The sequence below is a fragment of the Maylandia zebra genome, linkage group LG16 (genome assembly GCF_041146795.1).
Source record: "Maylandia zebra isolate NMK-2024a linkage group LG16, Mzebra_GT3a, whole genome shotgun sequence".
Lineage (NCBI taxonomy): Eukaryota > Metazoa > Chordata > Actinopteri > Cichliformes > Cichlidae > Maylandia > Maylandia zebra.
This window is the reverse complement of record NC_135182.1, coordinates 21,467,703-21,490,805: the sequence shown is the minus strand read 5'-3', so window position 1 is coordinate 21,490,805 and position 23,103 is coordinate 21,467,703. Positions and strand designations below refer to the sequence as shown.

Sequence of the window (23,103 nt, the reverse complement as noted above, 5' to 3'; positions counted from 1 at the left end):
GCTTAAGTTGTTACTTTCTGACTGAACTCCAGAATCTTATTCTGGACAATTACACGCAGTGATTTTCACCATAATAATATCTGGTGGTCTGCCCTTACTCGGTATTATGGAAGCTCCCCGGAATCGCTTTACTACAGTACTCCCTCCTGCGCGGAGGGGCGGACACGGTCTCTCTCTCTCTCTCTCTCTCTCTCTCTCTCTCTCTCTCTCTCTCTCTCTCAGGGTTTTCCTACCGGAATCGTGGAAATGACCAGGTCTGCGTCGGGAGAAGCGTCAAACACCATAATCGGATTGACAGCCGTATTTTAAATCATTCTAAAAAGTTTCATTTTTTCAAAATATTCTCCAGAGAAATCTCCACCTGGCAAGGATGGAAAACTAATGGTGAGTGGTAAACACAGCAACTTTTTATCCTAAATTTCCTTAAAAAAAAAAAAAGAAGAAGAAGAAGAAGAAAAAGTGTTTTTTTTTTGTTTTTGTTATTGTTTTTCTTTAAGTGGTCCTAATTATGAGAATTGTTTTAAAAGTTATTTTATTTTGGTTAATCATATAGAGATGGTGGTGATTGAGAAGTCTTACAGTGTTACATTTAAGAGACTATCTATCTATCTATCTATCTATCTATCTATCTATCTATCTATCTATCTATCTATCTATCTATCTATCTATCTATCTATCTATCTATCTATCTATCTATCTATCTATCTATCTATCTTGTTGCCTTTATTTAAATTGAAGGTTATCCATATATCTGCACAATATTTTTCAACCTTGGAAGTATGGCATAGTCTTTGTAGCTACATAAATGTTACTGATATCAGTTTTTATGGAAGCCCTGTGTAGGAAAAACATGATTGAGCTCTCAAGACAAGACAAGACAAGACAACAGATTGCGGTTTACAATATATTACAAACGTTAATGGCCATGGCAGCAATTATTAACCCACACTCCATTTTAGATGACTTCCTGTTTCCCCTACTGTAAACATCTTTATTAGATTGTTGTCAATTAGAGATGAGAGTGTTCTGTTCAGTCCTATCCGCACCGTATGGTAGTCTGACAGGTTGTTCATAAAAGCCTTTATTTCAGAGGTTGTTAACAGCTATTCTGCCAACGCCCTGGATATGCCAGACTGAATCTTGACTCCGTACCCCGTTGGAGACAGCAGCAGGCATTAGTTGTGAGCTAGAAATGTGAGTGTGTCACAAACCACCTCTTATCTCATCTAAGTACTAAGATGCACTTTGAGGTCATACAAATTAAGTTGCAGTAATGTACATAAAATATTAAAGCTTCTGTTTGACACTGTGTTTAATAGGCTAGGTCAGTCATCTATTGAAACTTATTACCACGAGTCAGTCTAATGTTTGGCGACTAATCAACTCCAAATACATTTTTTTGGCATTCTGTTCTGTTAGGGGAACAAATTTCTCTGTCTTAGGTCAGTACACAAACGCCTGTAATGCAGACTGGTTACTGATAAACTTAAGTGGGCACACTGAAGCTTTGAAGTGGTAGTGGCTCATATCTCAAGTTATGTATAATGAGTTGGGAACAGACTGACACAATGATGCATGCCTCTTTAGAGGTTACTCACTGCAGGCTGAGGTACAGGAAATCAAGGTTTATTTTGTGTTTGCAGATAATCATGAGACTTTTGGAAAGTTTGTCTTACTGTTGCAGCTGTTTTTTAGTTTGTGTCAAATAACTAAAAAATGTATGGTACTGGTACTGAGTGATTTACTTTTATATTGTGAAAGAACATGTCTCAATGCTATAGTCTATGAGCTGTCAAAGGCTTAATAGCTTAATAATAACTTAGGGAGCTAGAATATGGTAGGGCTACATGGATACAATAAACAAAAAAATATCTTTATTTTCATCCCTTTCTTATGTATCTTACTAGTACAGGTTTGAAATCCACTTTGCATTCAGAACTGCCTTAATTTTACATGGCATATATATATATATATATATATATATATATATATATATATATATATATATATATATATATATATATATATATATATATATATATATATATATATATGCCATGTAAAATTATGAGTTATCTTTCTCGAAATTTGACTTAGTTTTTTTAAATTTCGGCTTATTAACTTGGAATTTAGATTTATTAACTCGAAATTTTGAGAGAAGTAACTCGAAATTTCGATTTAGCTCTGCCAATCCGTAATCTACGTGGAATGCACACTCAAAACCAGATCACAAATTGGTGCTTTTGAGAGTACGTTTGCTGATAGTAACGCCATGTGATTCAGCTAATACCACAAGGATTTCATCATTCGTGAAGCCACGCTGAAAATAATCAGCAATTTGTGCATTCATGAGTGGCTGTAATACCGGTAGCTTAGCTGTAGCATTTGTAGCTGTGGGCTTCAGCTTCTGGGTAACAAGGAAATTATGTCATTCACGAAAGAAAGATGGAAACTTTTTTTCTGTTGTTTTTTAGTGGCGGAAATGGGCTTCCATAGTTTTGACATCATAGTGTCACACAGTTGTTGCAGATTTGTCAGCTGCTCATCCAGGATGCAAATCTCCCATTTCGCCACATCCTAAAGGTTCTCTGTTGGATTGAGAGGTGGTGACTGTGGAGGTCATTTGAGTGCAGTGAACTGATTGTCTTGTTCAAGTGACTAGTTTGAGGTTATTTGAGCTTTCTGACACTGCATTACCCTGCTGAAAGTAGGCAACAGAAGATGGGTCTACTGTGGTCACAAATGGATGGACATGGGTCATCATCAATGGTCAGGTAGCCCGTAGCCTATAAAACCATGCACATTTGGCCCAATATTAAGAAATACCATTGCATCACCATCTGCAGCCATAAACGTTAATACGAAGCAGGATGGATCAATGATTTTGTGTTGTTTATGCCAAAATCAAATGAGTGTCTAATGACTGTAGTTATTTAAGGAATAGTGAGGTTGTTGTTAGATTTCAGCATCACCTATACAGTATTTATAAATATTAGGAAGGTTTAGCTTAGTGTGATGGCCAGAACATAAGAGAAGTGCTCTTTGGGTCTTGTTTTGTGCTAAACATTTCCTCTTCAAGAAGGAACTTATCTTCACCATATAAAAGACAGTAGCAGAGAGTTGCCACTGGCCTGATGGTTTTATTTTGGAAACTCTGGCCTAAATTTCTTTTATGTTGAATTTGGATTTTGAGCTGACAGATGAAAACCACAGATGAACTTTAGTTCAACCTGAATTCTAATTCTGATGAACATCTGTTATTTAGTACAAGAGTAGAGAAAAACACATTTAAAATGTTGTATCTACTCTTGCCCACATATAGGCAGATGTTACATGAGTTATCTTCTACTCTATGACCTGTCTAGCTGATTTCCTTGAAAGTATAAAGCCAAGGTGGAATTCAGTGAGTGAATCTGATTAGCATCATCATCTTAAATTTAATTTGATGTCTGGTACCCTTGATGTGACCTAACACTGACCATGAACACTACAGCTGCTCTACACCAGTTCAACATAATGCATTACTGTAAAATTAACAACAGAGATGCAAACTAACCAGCATAGCCTGCATTAAATCCCATAGTATATTTTATTCAACCTTTGAATAACAGAAAGTTAATATACACTCAACAAAAATATAAACGCAACACCTTTGTTACTGCTCCCATTCCCCATGGGATGGACGTAGAGACCTAAAATTCAGTCCAGATACACAATATAACCATCCCTCCCAAACAGTGGTCACAAATCAGTCCAAATGTGTGGTAGTGGGCACATCTGCCATATTGAGATAATCCATCTCACCTCACAGGTGTGCCACATCAGGATGCTGATCTGACATCATGAGTAGTGCACAGGTGTACCTCAGACTGCCCACAACAAAAGGCCACCCTGGAATGTGCAGTTTTGTCTCACAGCAAAATGCCACAGATGCCACAAGCAATGAGGGAGCGTGCAACTGGCATGCTGACAGCAGGAATGTCAACCAGATCTGTCGCCCGTGCATTGAATGTTCATTTCTCAACCATAAGCCGTCTCCACAGGCGTTTCAGAGAATATGGCAGCACATCCAACCGGCCTCACAACCGCAGACCTCGTGTAACCACACCAGCCCAGGACCTCCACATCCAGCAGGTTCACCTCCAAGATCGTCTGAGACCAGCCACCCAGACAGCTGCTGGAACAATTGGTTTGCACAACCAAACAATTTCTGCAAAAACTGTCAGAAACCGTCTCAGGGACGCTCAACTGCATGCCCGTCGTCCTCATCGGGGTCTTGACCTGACTCCAGCTCGTCGCCGTAACAGATTTGTGTGGGCAAATGCTCACATTCGATGGCGTCTGGCACGTTGGAGAGGTGTGCGCTTCACGGATGAATCATGGTTCACATTGTTCAGGGCAGATGGCAGCTGAGAATGTCCCAGTTCTTGCATGGCCAGCATACTCACCGGACATGTCACCCATTGAGCATGTTCGGGATGTGCTTGACCGGCGTATACGACAGCGTGTACCAGTTCCCACGAATATCCAACAACCTCGCACAGCCATTGAAGTGGAGTGGACCAACATTCCACAGGCCACAATTGACAATCTGATAGACTCCATGCGACGATGTGTTGCACTGCATGAGGCAAATGGTGGTCACACCAGATACTGACCGGTTCTGGGTCCCCAGACCCCCAATAGCGCAAAAAACTGCACATTCCAGGGTGGCCTTTTGTTGTGGGCAGTCTGAGGTACACCTGTGCACTACTCATGATGTCAGATCAGCATCCTGATGTGGCACACCTGTGAGGTGGGATGGATTATCTCAATATGGCAGATGTGCCCACTACCACACATTTGGACTGATTTGTGACCACTGTTTGGGAGGGATGGTTATATTGTGTATCTGGAATGAATTTTAGGTCTCTACGTCCATCCCATGGGGAATGGGAGCAGTAACAAAGGTGTTGCGTTTATATTTTTGTTGAGTGTACTTTAGTTTCCTTTGCAGGAAGTTTCCCAATGTGGAGAAAACATACTGAAACTTCAGCAACACACTGTGTACAGATCGAGTATTTAAAATGATTGAGGAAATTACAAGCTTTACATTTCCAATTCATCAAATGTCACTGAGCAGTCCTTACCTTTAAAAATAATCACATTTCTTCCTCTCCTGGTCTAGTCATTTTTACAACTTCATTATATCAGACAAGCTACTGCCCCTTGTTCACAAGGGGTTTGCTTGTATGTTTGATTTAGAAGATTTTTACACCAACTTTCCTGTGTCTCCTTCCAGTAATGAAGCAGGAGTCTTTTGCTTGTTTCACAAAGATTTCCTGAGAAATAAAGCAGTGTATCTTTAGCTAGCAGACACACTCTATGACATGCTGCACAGAAACAGCTTGTGTGTTTGTTGATGTTTGCTGCGCTGTTTGAATGTTTCATTTGAAATTTCCTGCCACTTAAAGAAACATTACTCGGTTTTATCTTCTACTGTGACACTAGAGAGATGCTTAAGTAACATGACTGCAACTTATTGGCATTGGCCCCAAAACACTGTTCTGGATCATTCCAGCCAACTTTAACCCTGAACATACTGCAATTGTGATACATTAATTTTTTAACCTTTTTCTTTATGTGCAATAAGCACCGGGAATGGATATACTAATAGGGTTTTCATGTATATTTTACTTTTTCCTCCATTTAGGTTCAAATCAGTTTAATGTTTGAAAGTGTGCAGTGAAGGGAAATAATAATGTTCCTCAAATTTCTCATTTGATTATTTTACGAAGTAGAGACAAGAGACATTTAAAATGTAGGGAGTAAAAGTAAAAAGTTCTCTCTTGATTATTATAATTACATCACACATGTATAACTCGATGATAGGAACAGCTGATTGACCACTGATTTAGGGATTGATTTCTTGCATGTGTTTGATCACTGCACAACATGTCGAAGTTGTCTTTGACACTGTTGCATTTGGATCATTCTGAAACTCTCTGGCAGGGAACCCAGAGAGAGATATGGCACAGTCTATGAGGCATTCATATTTAATAGTGCATAGGTCTTTGTAACACATCACATTAGTCAGGCCTATTAGTAAGATGGATCTTTTCCTCTCACTGCTCTGTCTCAGTGAGGGAAAAGCAGACTTTTTCCATTTTGAGGGATGGAAGAGGAGTTGAGTCTCACCTGGAATTGATCATTGTCATGTAAAATCTTAATTTTATCTACTGACGAGCAGGTAATTAGATCTAATTTTACCATAGCTGAAAGGAATTTATATGTATGACAGCCAACTCTAGGCTCATTATAGCTTCCTTTTTCCTCTGACCTAAGAGCAGAAACAAACACACTGTTCTTTCATCTCGATTAAAAGTTATTAATGAGAGGCAGGTCATAACAAAATGAATTTTAAGTTGCATTTTTTTAGCCAAATAATGTTGGATGTAAGAAAAATATAACTCTGCTATTTAAACTGCTCCCTATATTGTGTCTTTCTAATGCCAGAGGCCTTTCTGTTGCTCGAGGCTAGCTGCTCACTCTGAAGGTGCAGCATGAAAAGATGGAACAGCTGCTTGTACCACCAGGTCCAGACAGCTTCCGTCCCTTTACCCATGAGTCACTTAAAGCCATCGAAAAACGGATTACTGAAGAGAATGCCAAGAAACCCAAGGGAGAGAAGAAAAAGCGCAAAAATGAAATTAAGCTCAGACCAAACCGTGACCTGGAGGCAGGCAAACCACTCCCCCTTGTATATGGAGACATTCCTCAAGGACTGGTGTCGATACCACTGGAGGACCTGGATCCCACCTACAGTAATCAGAAGGTAGGTTTGCTTAAATTTAAACTTGAACACTAAGCTCCAAGTTTAGATCTTTTCTCTGTAGTGTTCGAGTTTACATTAATTCATTATTTATGAAATTGCACGCAGCTATTAAAATTCCACTGTTGGTTTTAAATCTTAAATGAGAAGTCAATAAAAATGATTCATATGAAATTTGTCAGCAGTATATAAAGTTGTTAGCAAAATTCTCGAACCACCCTTAATTTCTTTATGTTTAAAATGCTTTAAAAATAAAGAAATGAGGAGTGGCCCAAGACTTTTGCACAGTGTTGTATGATGTTGTATACTTTTGTAAACTATAATGCAAGACAGTCAAAGAGTATCCACATAAGAGTATAAAGATGTATAAATGTCTGTCTGTCTGTTTCTCTCCCCCAGACTTTCATTGTATTAAACAAAGGAAAGGTCATTTTTCGCTTCAATGCCAGTCCAGCCTTGTACCTCCTGAGTGCCTTCAACCCTCTACGAAGGCTATCAATTCAGATTCTGGTACACTCATATCCTTTCATTAAGATATGAATCTGATATGCATGAATAATGTTGATGTTGAGCTGACCTAAGCCCAGGATTACATGTTCACTTTGTTCCTTTATTTACATGAAAAAATTATTTTACTTTCACAACAAAATCTGTTACTTCCTTGACAACTGTGTGTAAATTGTTCAACGTGGTGATCATGTGCACTATTCTCACTAACTGTGCATTTATGACACTGAACCAACCACCTGACTGGGCAAAGAACGTGGAGTAAGTGCTCTACAAACATACATAACATACACACAGTGTAGATACTGTGAAGAGTAACTGGTGTTCCTTTTTCTAACAGGTACACATTTACAGCGATTTACACCTTTGAATCCCTCGTTAAAATTTTAGCTCGGGGGTTCTGTATAGGAAAGTTCACATTTCTAAGAGATCCCTGGAATTGGCTGGATTTCTCTGTCATTGTCATGGCGTAAGTACAGGGCTTTTTCATTATTTTTGTAGTTTTTGTCACACATTTGGAAAAGACTCACCAAAGAAAAAAATAATCAGGCTTTCATAAACAGAGACGTTGCTTGTTGGCGTTAATTTTTTGGTACTGACTGTAGCTTCATTATTGCTGTTTTGCATGACTCTATGTTACACCTATTGTCATCTCTGTAAATAATAATAATAATGGATTGCATTTATATAGCGCTTTTCAAGACCCTCAAAGCGCTTTACAATTCCACTATTCATTCACTCTCACATTCACACACTGGTGGAGGCAAACTACAGTTGTAGCCACAGCTGCCCTGGGGCAGACTGACAGAGGCGAGGCTGCCATATCGTGCCGTCAGCCCCTCTGAATTCTAAAATAATTATAATTTTTCTTGCAGGTATGTAACAGAGTTTGTATCCCTGGGCAATGTTTCAGTCCTTCGGACATTCAGAGTATTAAGAGCTTTCAAAGCAATTTCTGTCATTCCAGGTAAGCAGTTACCATATTTGTTTTGTTCTTTCATAGTTTAACAGTACGCTCATCCAATTGCCCACCCTTGAGCAGCTATGGACCCACCAGTGCCAAATTTATATTATCACACCTATTTCCCAGAGTTGTTTCACCAGTATGAAAATGAACAATTCTTAACAATCCCAACCTATAAAATGTATGTCATCTTATAGGTGGTTCTGTAGATGGTAATGAAAAAAGAGAGAGAGAATCTGCTCTTATTCTAACTTATTTCCAAAAGATCAACAAGATGGATTAAATAGTGGTGGCACTGGGTTTAGACAAACAAACAAACAAAAAAATATACTAAAAAAAACATGGATGCGTTCTAAGTGGATTACCACTAAAGGAAAAGCTCACTGGTATCCCTTTGTATATTTACTGTCTCTCGACTGACTGCAAGTGATTTTGTGTTTACAGGCCTAAAGACCATTGTTGCTGCATTGTTCCAGTCAGTGAAGAAGCTTGCTGATGTGATGATTCTCACAGTTTTCTGCCTGAGTGTCTTTGCCCTAATAGGTTTACAACTGTTTATGGGCAATCTGAAAAATAAGTGCATACTAGAAGAATTTGTACAAAGCTATTGGAATAACACAAATGTGACTGTGGACTTTGAAAATAAAAGTAAGTATTTGATCCCAGAAAAAAAAAAGAAATTTAAAAATTAACACTCAAATCTCAAATTAACACATAACAATTAAAAATTTAAATGAAAAGTGTATATTGCAACACAGAAGTCACAGCTAGTCGAGATAATTTACTCAATCACTGCTGTACATTGCAGAGCTGTACCCCATTTCTACTGTTGATACTTACATCAGTATTTGTGATTGACCTCCAACAAACCACTGCTATTAAATACTACTATTTTCTCTCTGTTCCAAACAGGTCTTTATTATTACCTTCCTTCGAATAGCAAAGATCCACTGCTTTGTGGAAACAGCAGTGGAGCTGGGTAAGCAAGCTTCCTCTCCAGTTACCAGAGTACTGAATAAAGTCCATATTAAACACAACCCCAATGCCAAAAAAGTTGAGACCATGTGTAAAATATAACTAATAACAGAATGTAACAATTTCCTCATATAACCAAATTTTATCAACATGGTTAACAGAAAACACATCTCAGCTTTAAAATGAGAAAATGTGCCATTTTAAGAAAAATTCTGGCTCATTTTGAATATAATGCGTTGTGGTGCCAGTTCCTTTAGAGCTTAACAGAGTCGATTTCTTGCAGGCATTGTCCAGAGGGGTACATATGCTACAAAGCGGGAAAGAACCCAGACTATGGTTACACCAGTTTTGACTCATTTGGTTGGGCCTTCCTGTCACTGTTCAGACTGATGACCCAGGATTATTGGGAAAACCTTTACCAGCAGGTACATTAAAAATGTTATTGTTGTCGGTGATCCTTGTTCTTCTTCACTGGCCAACTAGTCTGATAGCATTTGTTGTAGACAGACTGTTCATACATCAAAAGACAAGCTTGATTGTGCTCTCGGTGCTTCTATTAAGATTTTTGAAATTTTAGACTATTTCAGAAATATTCCAACCTCTTTACTTTCAATTTTTTGGCTGCACCAGAAGCAAACTACAATCAACAATGCCACTGCAGTTTCTCCAGAAATTGCGTTTAGTTAACTTTGTTTCTATGAAAACATCTTTGGTTGTTTTTAAAAACACTTTTAACCTCACGTGGTTCAGATTGTTCCATATTTTCTTCTCTGAGGACATGAAATGGCAGTGCCTGCTGTTTATGGGAAAAGCATTCTCCTACCACAGTATTATAGAGAGTATTCAGAGCTTTCTGTTTAAACAAACATCTAAATGCCGTGCAGGTGCATCTTGGTCAAAGGAAAACAAGAGTCCTACTGAGGCAAACATAGGCAAACATAGTTTCAATGGCTGCAAAAAAACATGTGGGTGTACTGCAAATAGGCTACTGCCTACATTGTACTATCAAGAAAAGCAAACAGTAATACAATAAGACTCCCATAAGCAGGTCTTTTAAGCACTCTGCACTAACTTTGACTAATAATAAGCCATCAAATGATCGCATTTCTTGAATGTGAAATGGAACAGAAACGGTTTTCTTTGTTTGATAGTTATATGTAAAGTCATATTAACATTTATCCATATACACATACAGATTTGACAATCCATCAAATAAAAAAGTACTTAATATATATTACTGAAGAAAAAAAATGTAGGTAATATGCAACTCTATTAAACTTTTGTCATATTCCCCTTCTCTCCATGAGACATGTGACAATAGCATCATGGATGATTTATAACACTAAACACTAGAGTCCAGTGTGTCACTGTAACTAATTTTGCAGTGTATTTATGTCATAACTTTTGTATTTTTTTTTTTTTTTACATGTACTACCAGATAATTTGGCTGATATAGTTTTGGTCTCAGGCAAATGAATATAAGAGCAATTATGTTTTGTTGCTACAGCATAATTACATAGATGGTAGAGTGGCTATTTCAGTTTTAGAGCAAGAAATAACATAAATGCAAAATGTGGAATTCAAAGTTTAAGGTTTTTACACACGCTGAATATGAAAACATGGAGTTTAGAGGAGTTAAATGGACAGGCGGGATTTGTAGTAAATTAGCTGACAAGTTATTAATCTTCGTTTTGTTGTTACTATTACTCTATAACAATGATGAATGAAAGAAAATCAATGTGAAGATCAATGAAAGACATCGACTTTAGATTTTGAAATTTGAAACGGTAATGAAAGTGATTTGTTTGAGGTTTTACCAAGCTCTACTGTGATTTTCTTTCATACCTAGAAAATTGAATTTTATCATCTTTACTTCTGAGTTGAGAAATTCTAGAAATATAAGTTAACATGTGCAATCTTTAGATACACCTCTATTTGAAGGCCCTCTAACTTTTAAAATATCCACTGTATTAGGGTGGATTTTTGCATGTCTCCACACTTTAGCACAGTGTAGTCATGTCAGCCAAAGGCAGGTATATAAAAATATTGTGAAAAATTGTAAAAAGTTAGAATAAAAAAAGAAATACGGGAACCTAGTGTTTTATGTTAAGTATAAATACTTTATTTGAAAAAGTGCAAAATCTTGTTTGTTTTTTCGTTGCAGACTTTGCGTGTATCTGGGAAGCCCTACATGATTTTTTTTTTGCTCATCATATTCCTTGGTTCCTTCTACCTGATCAACCTGATTTTGGCGGTTGTAGCCATGGCCTATGAGGAGCAGAACCAGGCCGCTGCAAAGGAAGCTCAGGAGAAGGAAGAGGAGTTTAAGGCCATGGTTGAGCAGCTGAGACAACAACAAGAGGAAGCTCAGGTACATTGATTGAGTCCTTAAATTTCTCTCAAGATATAATTTTAGTTAAGTCAAAATGCATCTTCTTTGAAGTACTGTAAATTCAATCAGAATAGAATAGAATAGAATAGAATAGAATAATCATTTAACTGTCCCACAAGGGGAAAGAAACATACACAATTTTTTTCATACATATTTATATCCAGGACAAATGTTACTATAAACAGAGTACTGTACAGTTATTAAATAAAATAAAATTAACTACAGATAAGAGGCAAAGCCAGGTTGTAGTGCAAATCGGTTGATTAAATTATTGCAGTTACAGAGCAGATGTAAACATCTATGATTGTTGGGAGCATTTTTGATTGTACAGTCTGACAGCTGCAGGGAGGAAGGACCTGCGGAAACGCTCCTTCTTGCATCTAGGATGTAGCAGTAGCAATCAGTTTTGCAATTTTGTATTTTATATAACTGTATACTGGTTGTGTAGTAATTTTATATAATATCTACACGTTTAAGTGGTAAGTGTGATTTATTACCTATATAGTCATTCGAGGGCTTTTCCCTTTTTTATTTAGGACACTTTTTTTCCTTTCTATGTTTATATTTTACCAGTAGAGAAATCCATCCACACATTCTCATGATCATTTATTCAGCTAAGGTCTCTGGATTTGGGCTCCTGTTTTATTTAAGACTTGCCTCTCTCTTGGGAGGTCTATGGGGGTTGCAAATCTATCACTATCAACAACACAACTATTTACACCTACAGCACATTTTAAATCTCAACCAATAACATTTGGAGGCAATTGGATTACCTGGAGGAAGCTTGCACAGGCAGACTGGCAGAATGCACACATGCAGAATGGGCCTAACTCTCCAGGAGGTTCACATCAAGAATCAGACATTTATCAGCCTGTTTACCATCAGTGTCTTATCTTCCCTCTTCTAGGCAGCACTAGCTGCTGCAGCAGCAGTGGGTGGGGAGGCCGGTGATAAAGTTGGTGGCACAGAGAGTTCCTCTGATGCCTCTAAGCTGAGCTCCAAAAGTGCAAAGGAGAGACGCAACAGGCGAAAGAAAAAAAAGGAGGAAGAAGGAAAAGAGACCGAGGGAAAACTTCCCAAATCTGAGTCACAGGACAGTATACAGAGGGCTCGCAGTCGCTTCTCTGTGGATGCAAACCTGCTCAAATATGACATGAAATGCTCATCTGCACATCAGGTATTTTTCTATGCCATGAAAGCGATATTATCTTTTCGGTTCTAAAGCTCCTTTCACATCTTCATGGTGTATTATATTTTATTACTATACGGTACTTTATTACTGTAGCTTTACTACACTTATTGTAAATTACTCTAGAATGAAACAATCCTAAACAGTTGGGACCCTATACAAAATGCAAATAAATACAGAATGCAATTTTTACAAATCTCACATTTTATTCACAATAGAACACAGGAAACATATCATCTGTTTAAACTGAGGCATTTTACTATTTAATGAAAATTACTGTCTCATTTTGATGGCAGCAACATGTTTCAAAACTGGAGGCAACAAAAACTTAAACCTGAACCTGTCCTACTTGTTTTTCGATATATTGCTGGCATTGAATTTCCGATTTAGCCATTATATTTCTTAAATGGCGCTTTTCCAGATCAGACTTTTGTTATGTTTTCGATCTTCTACTGTGAATACAATTTGGGTTTATGTGCTTTGCAAATTAGTGTATTCTATTATAAGTTACATTTGTTCCAACTCGGCTTGTACAAATCCTTTTTTTTCATAATTTAAATTAATCTTTTTTTATTTATTTAAATTGCCAAATTATAGTGGCATTTAATGCAGTGTTCAATATGGTGAAATATTCATTGTTGACATTTTTCAATATAACTTTATTTCAAAATCATGTAAAAAGTACTGACAGTACCAGTTTTAAATTCACTCCAGTTTCAGTAATTTATTAAAAGACGACTCAAAATGACAGTCTGTGATCACTCTCTTTAATTTGAATGGCAGATATATATTCAGAAAGCTCTTTGTAAGCCTTGTCAGCGAGAAGATTGACTGACTTTTGTCAAACTCTTGCAGGGCTCAAAATGACTGAAAGGCAGGAGAAGCAAATGGACTGACAATGTGGCTATCAAATTTAAACTTACACATTGCAGCCATTTGATTTTTTAGGTTGTATGTGTATGTATTATAATTTTTTAGGATATTTAATATGGATTTACTAACTTTTCTAAACATTCATGAGCTGCTAACAAATTGTTTTGATTTCTTTTATCTCATGTCATTAATCTAAATGCAACCTTTTCTTTACTGCCATCACACTTTTATTGCCATCGGTTTCATCACTTTCATCATCATCTTCTGTCTTCATCAAATTCTTTAGTTCCTATCATATGCCATCATCAGGATATATTTTTTATGAGCAATTTCCTTCTTGCAACAATTCATCATGATCATCGTCATCATCCCCATAATCATCATGCTTTCCTTCTCCACTATCATGATCATTATCATGATCTTTACTGTTCTCATTAACAGTTTTAATTTTGCATTTTTATTGAAATCATCATCATCGTGAAGTTTTTCTCACCAAAGAAATCGTTCCTTTTTTTCTTCATTTGTACATATGAAGATCGTTGTCTCTCTCTTCTGTCCTCTTTTTGATTGTCATATATCACATCCATCGGAGACTATCTTTCTCTCCTAGTCTTTTCTGAGTTTTCATGGACCCCTCTTCTCACCCAGAAGGAATAGCAAGACCAGCCTTTTCAGTTTCCAAAGTCAAGCCCAGGATGTGGGCTCAGAAAATGAATTTGCTGATGATGAGAACAGCATTTTTGAGGACACCCTGAGTCGGAGGGGCTCTTTTTTTCTTCCCCAAAGGTGTGATCGACGCAGCAGCAGTATGAGCCAGTGCAGCTTCTTTTCACATCGCAGATTTCAGCCCCGTGAGATCAGGCACAGCTCTGTAGACTGCAATGGCGTTGTGTCTCTGGTGGGTAGGAATGCACTCCCTTCATCACCCGGGGGGCTCCTTCCACCTAAAGTGACGTTAGATATGGCCTCCACTGGAGACAATGTAAGAAAGGGTTCTGTAGCCCAGACAGCCCAATAACTTGCTTACTGTATTGCTCTGTTTTTGTTTGTTTATTTTGGCCTTTTCATCTTTCTGGCTCTTATACACACACATTTATTACACACATATGTCACAAACTATGCTTGTCAGTTTTTTGTTTTGTTTATTTCTCAGTTATTTTAGCAAGCTATGCAGCTTAGCATGTCAGAAAATATAAGTCACAACTTTTCTAAACTCAAATGAACCTTGGAATTTTAACTTAAACTTAAACTCTTCCTGAGTCTATCAATGATACAATAATGGACTCTTGGTTATTGAAATGGCTCAAGTGCTTTTGATTTATACTGCTGCTTTGTGCTTTTGGACAATGATAGGCAGAGCTGTAGCTTCTAACTATATGATCAATGTACCAATACTATGTCAGTTATTCCAGAGCTTTACTGTAAGATATTCTTTTTGGATAGTTTAAAGATATGCAGCTTTCAGTGGAACAGTTTCCTCTGCTTTTTTTTTTTTCATTTATTTAGTAAATGTAATGCGATGATAAATATTTATGCTTGTACTGTAAAATGCAACATATTTTTGTATGGTTACATTTTATGTGTAAAATTTGTTTCTATCCCTAGGCTGACACCACTGACACAGAATATAGACAGAGCATTGGAGGAATAAACCAGGGATATATGGACTACCTTCAGAGCCCAGAGGCCAGACAGAGAGCTCATAGTATTGCTAGTGTCATAACCACCACAATGGAGGGTAGGTGTTTTTCACCATGGCATGAATAGCCAATCCTGACTATATCTGTGGTGTTAAAAAAGTTAAATTGTACTTTCACACAAAATATGTTTTGCAATCAGAACTTGAAGAGTCACGGCAGAAGTGTCCTCCTTGCTGGTATGATTTTGCCCACACCTTCCTAATCTGGGAGTGTTGTCCAGGATGGCTGAAATTAAAAAAAATTGTCAAACTAATCGTGATGGACCCATTTATGGATCTATTCATCACCATCTGCATTGCACTAAACACATTGTTTATGGCCATGGAACATTATCCAATGAGTGATGGGTTCCAAAGCATGCTTGCTGTTGGCAATAAGGTTAGTTCAATTTAGAGAATATTTTTTAAATATAAATATCTATTGATTTTATTAATCTTCACTGGGGTTTTTCTTTGTATGCGTCTGTGTGTGTGTGTGTGTGTGTGTGTGTGTGTGTGTGTGTGTGTGTGTGTGTGTGTGTGTGTGTGTGTGTGTGTGTGTGTATAGATATTCACCGGCATCTTCACGGCTGAAATGGTCTTCAAGGTGATTGCACTGGATCCATACTATTACTTTCAGGAGAGATGGAATATCTTTGATGGGATCATTGTCAGTTTAAGCTTGATAGAGCTTTGTTTGGAAAATTTGAAGAACATGTCTGTTTTGAGATCATTCCGATTGGTAAGTCTAAATATAATTTAAACTTGCATCAAGAAGCAAGCGAAACCTTTGGAATTATCTGTATCTTTGTATACATTTATTACAGTGTTTGCCTGTGTTCAGTATATTCAAACTTGCAGTCACTTAGCAAATAATACCAAAAGATCTGAGTTGGTTAGGAAATACCAAACCTGAAGAGCAGGTTTACTCTGCTATAATTAAATAAATAATCAAACAATATGTTACAAGATCCACTCATCCACTCAGCACCCTGCTGTTTATTTGGTTAGCTTTGGCTTTGTTACCTAATGCTATAATCAGACTATGAAAATAGTGGTCGGAGACTGTGGCATGATCGAAATTATTGCAAATAAGTGCAATGAACTTACTCATTGCCTTTGAAATGGTTAGTTCTATGCAATTACTGGGCAACCACAGATTTTTTTTCCCACTCTCAGCCAGAGGTTGTCATCCTATTTTTACTCTAGTGTGACTCAGCCATTAGATTTCACACCCCTGACATGCTGACAGAAAGAACATGCAGCACAGCATACAATGTAAAAAATCCCAATGTATACCACTATAAAAACATTTGATAATAAAAATAATTTTAGCTGTGAGGGAGCATTATAATTTGAGGCTGGTTTACTGTCACTATCTCTGGTTAAGCACTTAAAAAAAAAAAAAAGGAAAGACAAAACTTGGATCTACATAGTTCCTAAGGATTTATATGCTTCTATTTGTAACAAATGCAATAGCATGTATGTTGTGTTGTATTTTGAGTTAGGAAATAACTTCTGTTTCCTCTTGTTTTACAGCTTAGAGTATTCAAGTTGGCTAAATCCTGGCCCACTCTAAATAAACTGATCAAAATAATTGGTAATTCAGTGGGGGCTTTGGGCAACCTGACACTGGTCTTGGCCATTATCGTCTTCATCTTTGCTGTGGTGGGCATGCAGCTATTTGGAAAAAAATACAAGGACTGTGTGTGTAAAATTTCTGAGGACTGCACACTTCCTCGTTGGCACATGAATGACTTCTTCCATTCATTCCTCATTGTTTTCCGGGTGCTTTGTGGAGAGTGGATAGAAACCATGTGGGACTGTATGGAAGTGGCTGGGATTCCCAAGTGTCTCACTCTCTACATGATGGTCATGTTTATAGGAAACCTTGTGGTACATTACATTTTATGGTCAATTCATTAATTCATTAATCTGTTTAAAAATGTAATTCCCAATTTAGTAACCTGTTCATTATTCAGTTTTACAGTAATATGTGCTCTTTTGTTATTATCAGTTACAAATCTTATCTTGTATATCATTACCTTATAGGTATTGAACCTCTTCTTGGCTCTTTTGCTGAGTTCATTCAGTGCTGACAACCTGGCAAAGCAAGAAGATGACCCTGAGTCAAACAATTTGCAAATTGCCATGGCACGCATACACAAAGGCATTGCCTTCACAAAGTCGGTGCTTCGAAGCACCTGCAGCAGCACCTGCCTCAGAGATAAGAAACAAAAGAAGGATGAGGAAAAATCTCTGGATGAACTCCACAAACCTTTAGGGTCAAACGGAATCTCCAATCATGGCAATGGAGAGGTGATTGGCGTGGACAAAACTGGGGACAAATACATAGTCAGCAGCAGGAGTGATGATTCCATAATGTCGTTCATCAACAACCCTAGTGTGACTGTCACTGTTCCTATTGCTATCGGAGAGTCTGACTTTGAAAATCTTAACACTGAGGACTTCAGCAGTGCATCATCAGATGCAGTAGGATGCCCTGCGGTAAGGATCCTGTTGGTCAAACTGCTCTCTCTAGATTCCTGATTTCTGTTTTAGAGCACATTTTTTAAATGACATTGCAAGTTAAATGTTTATGACATGTAATGCAATCACATAGGACTTTGGTTTAAAAGAACACTGTTGGTGAGGTAAATTAGATATTCATTACCATACAGCAAAGGACAGAATTGTTAGTCGTCTATAACTTTTCACAAATTTTTCCAAGTCCTGTTTAACAGAGAAAGGAATTTTAACACATCCTAGTGTTCATTTCCAAACATCCTAGTTTTTTTTTATTCTTACATTATTTTACTTTGCACACAGAAACAAAATTATTTCACAAAAACTTAAAAATACCAGGTTCAAAATTCCAGAGTATTTGAAATTCTTCTCTTGCTACATCTGCCAAGCTTGTTCTGTACTGTGTGGCTCTCTTTGAATTTCTTGATGAAATTTCTTCCCTTCCTGACACTTGGAAATGCAGTGATCACTGTGTATATCCATCTCCTGAGCATGAACAATTGCTTTTCTCTAAACTCTTTTGTCTAAACTCATTTATTTTGTTTTTGGTAAGATGCTGTCTCAAGTGATGGCTCAAGCCCTACCTGAGGTTTTCATACTGTGTGTAAATTGGAAGATAACTTTCAGGTTTAATTGAATTTTACAAGCTTTGAACATGAAAAAAGCTCAAGCACCTTATTGCACAGCAGAGGTTTATAGTATGGCTCAATAAAAAAAGGTCAGTTTTTCAGGGCACTCATTATAGTGACACTGGTCATTTGGGGGTTTTTCCATTCTTGTATTGTATGCAAATAGAAGAAGTGAAGTGAAGTGAAGTGAAGGACTTAGCCTACAATCTACAGTCATGGCAATGACATGTATCATGATACTTTCCCTAACTGCACATATACCATAGCCTTCTAACAAGAAGAGACCATATAGACGGGAAAATACCAGTGTGCACATTACATTATGAGCCATTTAAGTCTGAGTGCTAGGGAGCTTAATCCTCCTACTAAGAGGACGGTGTTTTGTGTTGTAGGAAAGGAATATATTGAGTCTCTATAATATTACTGTTGCATTGTTATTGCTGCTGTCCGTGAATGTATTTATTATTTGGATGGGTAACAGAAAAAAATAATATTTCTTGGCAGTATTTTAAAGGAAGGGTTGTATTGTTTCTGCTTACTTGTTGTTGCTTGATACAGATGCTGTAAGAACTCCTTACAATACATCAGACTCATCAAAGAGTGCCCTGCTTATGAGAAGAATCAAATAACCCTTTAACAGAGATTAAAGGGTTATAATTCTTTGATGACTTTAATTCACTCACTTGATTTGTTTTTTCTAATATGTTTCCCCCTCCCTCGTGTATGTTAATGATTAAACAATTATTTATTTAACAAAAAGTAAGTCAAAATATATATATAGAATTAGCATGTGACATGTACACCCCATGATTCAGTAACTTACTGAACCACTTTTAGCAGCAATAACTTGAAGTAACTGTTTTCTGTATGACTTGAGAAATTTTAGCCCACGTGTTTACAACATTGCTTTGAAGGCCTTCATTTATGAACACATTTTTATAGCCATTATGTTGTAGATCTGTTGATGTGGTTGGGACAATTTTCCTATTTGGGCCACGTTTTAGCTTTTGGACAGATGCACTCACATTTGACTGCAGAATACTTATAAAAAGTAGTTTATGTTGGACTCTATGACTCTTTGGCAGTTGGTATGATGTGTTTGCTTTTCACCAAACGTGGCACTGTGAATTATGAGCAAACATGTAGTTTGTTAAAATTCAGTTTTTCACGAGTTTTTCAAGCCATGCTGGCACGTTATTTTTAAAGACCAGAGGCTTTCTCATGGCAATCCTTCCAAACGCGTCATAATTGTTTAGTCTTTATTTAATTGTACTTTCGTACTGTCAAACCTCTTGAGTTTTTTGTAGTTTCCCTGAGCATTGCATGGCCTGACTTTGGGGTGAATTTGCTGAGATGTCCACTCCTGGCAAGCTCAGCCAGGAGTGGATGGTTTAAAATGATTTCCACTTGTGGTTAAACTTTCTGACTGTAGAATGATGGACTTCATACTTGTTCAAAATGCTCTTATAATCCTTCCCAGATGTATGGGAAGTAAAGAATGCTTCTCTAACTTCACTGCTGATGCCTTTCCTCCTTGGCATTGTGTTAACACATACCTGAGTGCTCAGACCAGCAAACTGCCAAAACGTCTGCTTTTATAGATGTGCTCACACCCGGAAGTGTGTAATATATAACGTTTTGTAGTTCATCTGAGGTTGTATTAATTAATGTGTTATTATGTCCTGATACACATCACCTAAAAGGAGTACTTTCTTTTTACAGTGACTGTACTGATAGACTATAGCCCAGTGTACCACTAAACATAAAGGATATTTTTAATGATAAATATCCTGTAAGGTGTTAATATGGTGCCTATGATTTTTCAGGGTTAGTAAAACACAGTGGTAATTAGCCATTATTTCTGGATTTCAGCACACAATGAGTTAGCTTTGCTATAATACTGTTGATTATTCAAAATAGTTTGTATTTTAAAATCAGCCATATTGTGTTGATTTGTGACTCTTTGTTTTCCATAAATGTAACATTAAGCTCCCCTTTTCAGATTTACAGTTGTAGAATGGATGTACAAAGCATCATTATATTAACAGTAGGGCATACAATGTATCAGAGTAACATGCTTACATTATTCCCTGTTCTGCATTAGCTGGTCCCAGGGCAGCCAAGTGCTTCTGCATTCTCCAGGAAGACATTCAAGCTGTTTTCATACTAGCTATTAGGAGACACGCCCTGCAGATAGCTATACAACAACAGGCTAAAGGAGTGAACTTATGGCTACTGCAAAGCATTGCCAGGCTTTAAATTTACCAGTCTCTCTCACTATCTATCTATCTATCTGTCTATCTGTCTATCTATCTATCTGTCTGTCTGTCTGTCTGTCTGTCTGTCTGTCTGTCTGTCTGTCTGTCTGTCTGTCTGTCTATCTATCTATCTATCTGTGCTCTTCCTCCAGTAATATGGAACTGAGCAGGAAATGCAGACTTCTTGGTGCCTTTGCTCTTGAGAACCACTCAACTGTTCTTTGGAGTCAACGCACTAATAGTTTGTTGTTTTGGCTAAAGTTTTGCATGTGTTTGTGTGTGATCATATATCTGCTTTAATTTAACGATCATATGTTATAACTATTTCTGTGTGAAAATAGTGCTGCTCAATAGCTCTGTTGTATTTGTTCACCCAACACTTCTTTTTCATCCACATTCTCTCATAAACAGATCGTTGAAGATGATGATGATGGACAGTTCAGCTCTTCAGAGGGAAGCACAGTGGATGGTCTTCCAGCTGGAGAGGGAGCAATTTCCGTAGACTTTGAATTAGAAGACACTATGGAGCCCGATCCCTGTTTCCCTGCTGGTGAATTCACCACCTACCTAACCTTAAATGTAATTTGAATCTGCATTTTCTATGACTAAAACCCCATCTGCCCATTGTCTTTTTTCAGCCTGTGTGCAGACATTCCGTTGTTGTCAAGTAAATGTAGATGTGGGCTGGTGGAAGACATGGTGGACACTACGAAAAACCTGTTATCGGATAGTGGAGCACAACTGGTTTGAGAGCTTTATTATCTTCATGATCCTGCTTAGCAGTGGGGCCCTTGTAAGTATTTACATGAAGAAAGCAAATGTTGCATTTGGATGACTAATTTGGTTTCTTTTGTGGATTTATGTGAGATATTTTATCTAGGATCTCTCATCAAGCAATAGATTCTCAAACGGAAATTTCATTATGTGCACGTTTGGCATTACTAAAGGTTGTCTTTTTCCACACATTTAGGCATTTGAGGATATCTACATTGAGCAAAGGAAGACTATTAAAACAGTTTTGGAGTATGCAGACAAAATTTTCACTTACATCTTTATTCTGGAGATGTTACTGAAGTGGGTGGCATATGGATTTGCCAAGTATTTTACAAATGCCTGGTGCTGGTTGGACTTCCTAATTGTTGATGTAGGTTGAAACTCTGCTTACACAGTGCTGAATCTGTTCTTTGTTGTGTTGAGACGTAGAATGAAACTGCACTGTCTTTGATTAATGTGTGTAATATTTCTTCTTTGCTCATGACATGTGTTGCATGTGTTCTAGGTCTCACTGGTCAGTCTGGTAGCCAACGCATTAGGTGCTAATGAACTTGGTGCCATCAAGTCTCTGAGAACTCTAAGAGCTCTGAGGCCACTGAGAGCCCTGTCACGCTTTGAGGGCATGAGGGTAAGAGTTGTTGAAAGTACTTATCCATTCAGAGTCATGCTGTCTAGCACTAGCTCAATATACTAGTGCAGAACACTTCCACTTCATTAGGTACAGCTTGTTAGCTCTAGATGGGCCACCTTTTTGCCATCAGAAATTGCTTAATTATTGTAGCACAGATTCAACAATAAAAAATACAATTTGTTGCATGCAACCATTCCTGTCTTCTCCCAATTCCCTTTCTCCTGCCTTCATTTGTCATCCTGGTAAGCTTAAGTATTTTGTTCTACAAGTTGAAAAAAAATCACTTTTTTCCTCAAATATACACCAGTGATGCAGAATTTTGATAAAAGGAATAGTTTGACATTGCGGGAATTTCTTGCTGAGAATACAACCCCATTATATAGTGCTTTTCATAAGTTAAAAAAAAATGCTGTTTTTAATATTGTAAATTTGTTTTCATTGACTCAAGAAATGTGTTTGTTTTTTACAGAGCTAATACACAACATCTAATAATGAAAATAAATCAATTCAAAATCAAAAGTAATACAACACAAAAAATAAAATCCTGTAACTCGAAGGTACAAAGAACTTAAATAAATAAAAACAACAGCTGTGAAATAAATAAAGTCAAATAAAGTGCTACTCTAACTCTTAAGAAACAAAAAATAAATAAATACCAAAATATCAAATTATTCTTATATCACTTTTCTCTTGTGATATCTAACGGCATTAGAGTTTTTTGCCGTGCTATGCAAGCATGGTCTTATCAGGTTGATAACTTATGTAACTGAAGAGACAGCTTTGTTGGCTGCTGAAATCAATAAGGCAGGTATTGATTAGTTGCCTTCATATTGTGGTGGTCTAGATTTACAGCACTGCTACAGTGATCATCTTTCCTCACGTGGTAGCCAGAGTAT

The 23,103-nt window shown here is 37.3% G+C and overlaps 1 protein-coding gene across 2 annotated transcripts in view; it reads left to right on the top strand.

Moving 5' to 3' along the window:
• The first annotated feature begins 247 nt into the window (after positions 1-247).
• The window catches only part of scn1laa (sodium channel, voltage-gated, type I-like, alpha), a 28,693-nt gene continuing 5,837 nt past the window's right edge, over positions 248-23,103 (top strand). The window contains exons 1-21 of one of the 2 annotated variants that reach the window (XM_076875023.1): positions 248-384; positions 6,496-6,814; positions 7,211-7,329; positions 7,490-7,579; positions 7,659-7,787; positions 8,194-8,285; positions 8,727-8,930; positions 9,195-9,261; positions 9,541-9,682; positions 11,422-11,628; positions 12,557-12,826; positions 14,322-14,660; positions 15,317-15,449; positions 15,551-15,789; positions 15,958-16,131; positions 16,929-17,285; positions 17,442-17,897; positions 21,214-21,352; positions 21,441-21,595; positions 21,773-21,946; positions 22,082-22,204. In XM_076875023.1, the coding sequence (XP_076731138.1) occupies positions 6,551-6,814; positions 7,211-7,329; positions 7,490-7,579; positions 7,659-7,787; positions 8,194-8,285; positions 8,727-8,930; positions 9,195-9,261; positions 9,541-9,682; positions 11,422-11,628; positions 12,557-12,826; positions 14,322-14,660; positions 15,317-15,449; positions 15,551-15,789; positions 15,958-16,131; positions 16,929-17,285; positions 17,442-17,897; positions 21,214-21,352; positions 21,441-21,595; positions 21,773-21,946; positions 22,082-22,204 (3,873 nt within the window). In that variant the 5' untranslated portion in view covers positions 248-384; positions 6,496-6,550. Of the gene's footprint in view, positions 385-6,495; positions 6,815-7,210; positions 7,330-7,489; positions 7,580-7,658; positions 7,788-8,193; positions 8,286-8,726; positions 8,931-9,194; positions 9,262-9,540; positions 9,683-11,421; positions 11,629-12,556; positions 12,827-14,321; positions 14,661-15,316; positions 15,450-15,550; positions 15,790-15,957; positions 16,132-16,928; positions 17,286-17,441; positions 17,898-21,213; positions 21,353-21,440; positions 21,596-21,772; positions 21,947-22,081; positions 22,205-23,103 lie in introns of those variants that run through there. The other variant, XM_076875022.1, reaches the window with a different exon arrangement.